This window comes from Sinocyclocheilus rhinocerous, unplaced genomic scaffold, assembly GCF_001515625.1.
Source record: "Sinocyclocheilus rhinocerous isolate Xijiao unplaced genomic scaffold, SAMN03320098_v1.1 scaffold42, whole genome shotgun sequence".
Lineage (NCBI taxonomy): Eukaryota > Metazoa > Chordata > Actinopteri > Cypriniformes > Cyprinidae > Sinocyclocheilus > Sinocyclocheilus rhinocerous.
Genome location: NW_015627390.1, coordinates 583,464 through 589,454, shown reverse-complemented (window position 1 = coordinate 589,454; position 5,991 = coordinate 583,464). Strand labels below are relative to the sequence as shown.

Below are 5,991 nucleotides of genomic sequence, written 5' to 3'. Positions count from 1 at the left end.
ACACACACACACACGAACAAACTCACACACACACACTCACGCTCAGTCACGCTTACACACACACACAAACTCACGCTCAGTCACGCTTACACACATACACACGCTCACACACACACAATGCAGGCTGGTTAATGGGTGTGTGACAGTCTGACAGAGAAGAGAGAATAGAGGAGGTGTCGCTTTGTCTAATTTAATACTAAATCTGTCTTCAGTAATTATATCAGCTGAATGACTTTTGCTTTACTAATAGCAGTGCAATAATCAAAAAATAATAATATAAAATAAAATATTACATTATAAAATTATATACATACATAACTATATACATAATCTTATATATTAATGTAATATTAATATATTATAATATTATTATTATATTTGCCATAATTAAATAATAATAATAATATTTAAAAAAATAAAATTATAAATTATTTAAATAAAAATTTATATATTAATTTAAAATGAATATATTATATTATTAATATTATACTGCCCATAATTAAATAAAAATTATAATAATTAAAAATTATAATAGATTAATTTGCAATAATGAAATCTGACCGTCTATACAGAAAGTCACATGGTCAGTGACAACAACAACAAAAAAAGTAGTATCTTCTGCTCACCAACACTGCATTTGTTTCATTTTGCATATCAAAAATATAGTAAAAATTGTGAAATATTTTTAAAAATAAAAATAGCTGTTTTCTATGTGAATATCTGTTAAACTGTAATTTATTTCTGTGATCAAATCTGAATTTTCAGCATCATTACTCCAGCCTTCAGTGTCACATGATCTTCAGAAATCATAATAATATGCTGATTTGCTGCTCAAGAAACATTTCTGATTATTATCAAAGTTGAAAACAGTTGTGCTGCCCAATATTTTTGTGGAAACCGTGATACATTTTATTTTTCAGGATTCACAGATGAACAGAAAGTTCAAAAGAACAGCATTTATTTGAAATAGAAACATTATAAATGTCTTTACTGTCTCTTTTGTGAGTGTTGGCGTATATGACGATATATATGCAAATGTATCGATGAGGTCACACTCACGGGTGATGATGTAATCTTGTGTCAGCGTCTCGGCGTGTTTCTCCTTCCTCTTGCTCTTGACCACACACAACATCGCACCTCTGAAGAACAAACAACACAGAAAATAGGATATTAGCTTCTAAAATAAGAGAAAACATGCTTTAAAATAAGCTAAACAACTAAAGACCAAGACATCAGCTGCCACAATGTTTCTTATTTTAATTAATTTCCTAAACAACTGTTGTTTTTTGTTTTTTTAAAAGAAAACTTGAATTCTCACAGTCTTGGAAAACCTGAATATATGAGGGAATTTTAAAAGTGATTTTTAGACCTGGAAAATTCATGGAAATTTAGAAACGTCCTAAAACATCCTGACAATCTTAAAAAACTGAACTGGAAATCTGAATTGTAGAATTATCATTATTATTATTATTATTATATCAATTAATTATATTAGCACTCCTAGTTTTAGTTAAAAACATTTGCATGATCACTATCGTGCAAACATGCTGTATTGAAAAGAAATGCATGAAAATTTATGGAAAAAAAAAAGATTATTATATTTACATGTGTGATTTTCAGATAATGGAAATGAATAAACTTCTTAAAATGTCATGGTAATTTCTATAAATATAAATATTCTAGTCATGACAAGTTCTAAAATATTTTTTCGGGTATAAATTGCTATTTGAGTAAATAATAATAATAATAATAAATATGAACTAAAGGAAAAGATGCTGGAAAACTGAAGAATCTGCAGGAGCTGGAGGATCTTTCTGAAGAACAGAGCTCAGTTTAACTGTTCAGAACAAACAAGAGACTAATGAACAAGCATCACAAAACACACAAACAGTCGTGGATCATCCAGGTGACACACACAGTATGAAGAACCAAGGGGTCACAAACTTTTGAAGGGGGTTATTTTAACAATTTCAGCTATTTTTTTGTCTATATGTAAACATATTTTATGTAAAATATCTTACTCAGGACAGTACTAAATAAAAAAATAACATGCATTTTGTATGATCTCTCTTATTTTGTTAAAATTATTCACATTTTCACAGATTCTGCAAGGGGTTCCCAAACTTTCGCATGCCACTGTATATATAGCGTGAAAGCTTTTCTTGTGCTTGTCAACAGGATGTGACTTTGATGTAAACGTGCAGACAATTGATTCTGCTCTCAGTCGACACTAATGGAGTCGTTTTGTTGAGTTTCCTCGCTTCAGTCGGTCAGTTCAATCAGTCCAAACCCGGCTGAAATCGTTACTGAACAAACACAGACGGAAAAACAGGGAAGAGTGTGAAGCGGGACCGAGACAGACAGCAAAGCAACTGCACCTCTGACTCTTGACCGGGTCGTAGTAGACCTTCGCCAGGCCGTTCCCCGTCCCAACCATGATCTGATTCAGCTTGGGATGCCAAAGACAGCGGACGACGCCCTGAAACAACAGCAGATGAGAACTCATTATTTGAGCATAAAGCCATGGCAGAGGAAAAGACTGCGTCTAATATCTCTCTCCGTCCGGCTCATCTCCAGTTGACTATATTTGGATCTGGATCTCAAAGACTCGCTGTGACGAATGGGCCGCTGCCAGGGCCGTGTGTGAGGATTTGTGTGTGTGTGTGTGTGAGGCGGAGGAACAGACTCCTGAATAACTGCAATCACATGCATGCAGCGCACGTCTATATAATGACGGTTTATAGTGAGCACGTCCAGAAAGGACAAAAGAGCACCATTAAAGTCAGAAAAACACCAAAAAGGCCTGTTACATTCTTACAAGCTTGTGACTGGTGAAAGTCCAACCCAACAATAAATACAGCAGATTAATATAATATCATTTAAAACAGTAGTAGTAGTAGTGCTAGTAATAATTATTATTATATACTTTTTATTATTATTATTATTGTTGTATATTTGCCTTAATGACATATTATCATTATTATTCAAAAGTTCTATGTAAGATATAATCTAAAAATATAATAAATATAAAAAATAAAATCAATAAGTAGAATAAAAGTGATAATATATTTGTTTGCAATTATGAAACATTAATGAAACATAATATTTATCATAATAACAATTATTTAATAATTTATAAAAAAAATAAAATAAATGAACGTTTGGATCAAATGAGGGTAAGTGAATAATGAAGCTGTAAAGGAAAAGACATGATCACTGTTATGCAAACATGCTGTAATGAAACGTAAGAAAATACCACAAAGTTAAATAAATGAAATAAAAAAAATAAAATAAATATAGGTTTGGATCAAAATGGGAAAAGTAGAAGACATCATCACTGTCATGCAAATAAAGCACTGACAATAAAAGTGTATGAAAATACCACAAAATAAAACAAATAAAAAATGTTTAAAAAATAAACAAAAAAAAGATATATTATTTATATAAAAATTATATATATTTAATTATATAAAATAAAATAAATGTTTGGATCAAAACAAGGGGAAAATATGTCACCACTGTCATGCAAATATGCTGCATTGAAATGAATGAAAATACCACAAAAATAAGTAAAATAAAATAATAAAATAAACATCATTAACATACAGCATTAAAATTCATGAAAATGCCACAAAAATAGATAAAATAAAATAAAAATAATATTATTATTATTGTTGTATATTTGCCTTAATGACATATTATCATTATTATTCAAAAGTTCTATGTAAGATATAATCTAAAAATATAATAAATATAAAAAATAAAATCAATAAGTAGAATAAAAGTGATAATATATTTGTTTGCGATTATGAAACATTAATGAAACATAATATTTATCATAATAACAATTATTTAATAATTTATAAAAAATAAAAAATAAATGAACGTTTGGATCAAATGAGGGTAAGTGAATAATGAAGCTGTAAAGGAAAAGACATGATCACTGTTATGCAAACATGCTGTAATGAAACGTAAGAAAATACCACAAAGTTAAATAAATGAAATAAAAAAAATAAAATAAATATAGGTTTGGATCAAAATGGGAAAAGTAGAAGACATCATCACTGTCATGCAAATAAAGCACTGACAATAAAAGTGTATGAAAATACCACAAAATAAAACAAATAAAAAATGTTTAAAAAATAAACAAAAAAAAGATATATTATTTATATAAAAATTATATATATTTAATTATATAAAATAAAATAAATGTTTGGATCAAAACAAGGGGAAAATATGTCACCACTGTCATGCAAATATGCTGCATTGAAATGAATGAAAATACCACAAAAATAAGTAAAATAAAATAATAAAATAAACATCATTGTCATACAAACATGCTGCATTAAAATTCATGAAAATGCCACAAAAATAGATAAAATAAAATAAAAATAAATAAAATAAACATTGTCATGCAAACATGCTGCACTGAAATGCATGGAAATAGCACAAAAATAAATAAAATATAAATAATTGAAATGCATGAAAATACTACAAAAAAAAAATAAAATAAAATAAAATAAAATAATAAAATAAAATAAAATAAACATCATTGTCATGCAAACATGCTGCATATAAAATAAAATAAAATAATTAGGTCAGGATGAAAATGAGCGCAAGTAAATAATGACGCTGTATAGGAAAACCAAAAGAATAAGCAGCAGGTATTGGGAGTCCAAATGCACTTTAAGAATGATCTCTTGAGATGAGTTAACAGCACAAGAGGAGCATAATAAATCATGCTATGTCCAAGAAACTCTTTCCAAACAGATCTTGCGGTGTATGCAGTGTTGAGATCAGGAAAGACCTGCGGAGGCATGGGGGTGAAATCTGCTTAGCCTCCAGCTGTTCAGCGCCGGGCTCGTTTCTGCCTGAATCCTCCAGCCGGACTGCGTTAAGCCTGCCTGACCTAGAATCCGGCTTTAGACCCTCTCCCTCCCCCAGGGCCGTAGCAGGGGTTTCTCTGGCCCTTATTGACTTAACGGGATGTACGGGGTTAATCCGTCTCTATGGGCATGTGGCCGAGTAATTGATTATTTAGAGAAGATCTGGAAGATTTGGCTGCGGATCTGAAATGCGCTTCCAGCTGAGCCTTTTTTGGCCGAATACAAACGTAATCTCCTTTAGTCGCTCCATTACCTTGCAGATACTGTATCATGGGGTTTAGATCGTGCACATCTGTATATCTGACCTCTCCATTACTCTTAATCAAGCCACACAGAGACCCTGGGTAAGGAAAGCAAACATCAGGACAAGCAACACATGAGAACTGTCGAAAATAGCGATATATGCATGCATCTACAGCTGTTCATCATGTGCCAGAGAAACAAACACTCACAATGCACAGTATTTATGTGCAGCTCAAATGTTTCTACAAGCACTAGGAGGAATGATAATAATGGCGATGTGAGTGAATCAGATCTTTCTTGAGCACATTCACTGCGGTTTTGGCAAAGACTGAAGTGACATTTCAGCATCATATTCAATCTTCCATCTTTTCTAAACAAAATAAGCTGTTTACTGACTGGATGAGTGTGTGCCAAACTCGGCCCAACATGGCACCCATTCACCCATGAATGCTTTCACGTCACACAATAAAAAAATATAAACAAACAAATAAATAAAAAAGTAGCAATAATAATAATAATAATATGAAAGACTATTTTTACTTAATAATGGAATTATATTTATATACATATGTATACAGTATACACACATATAAAATATACATAAAATTATGATATATAATTATATACTATATCTATGAAATAATTCACTTTTAAATTTAAATGTAATATATAAACAAAGTATATACCATGCAAGATACATAAAATAATTCATTTAAGAATTACTATATATTAATTTGCAATAAATAATAATAATAACAAATCAATATTAATTTAAATGAAGAAAAATAAAATAGATATAATAATAATAACAGTAATAACAACTAGATAAAAAAGTTCGTCAAGACAAACTTTAAGTTGGCTT

The 5,991-nt window shown here is 30.2% G+C and overlaps 1 protein-coding gene across 1 annotated transcript in view; it reads right to left on the bottom strand.

Moving 5' to 3' along the window:
* The window catches only part of LOC107727897 (WD repeat-containing protein 70-like), a 92,162-nt gene that overhangs the window by 8,466 nt on the left and 77,705 nt on the right, over positions 1-5,991 (bottom strand). The window contains exons 14-15 of the mRNA XM_016537937.1: positions 2,379-2,479; positions 1,060-1,139 (exon numbers count right to left, since the gene is read on the bottom strand). Coding sequence (XP_016393423.1) covers positions 1,060-1,139; positions 2,379-2,479 — 181 coding nt within the window. The remainder of the gene's footprint in view (positions 1-1,059; positions 1,140-2,378; positions 2,480-5,991) is intronic.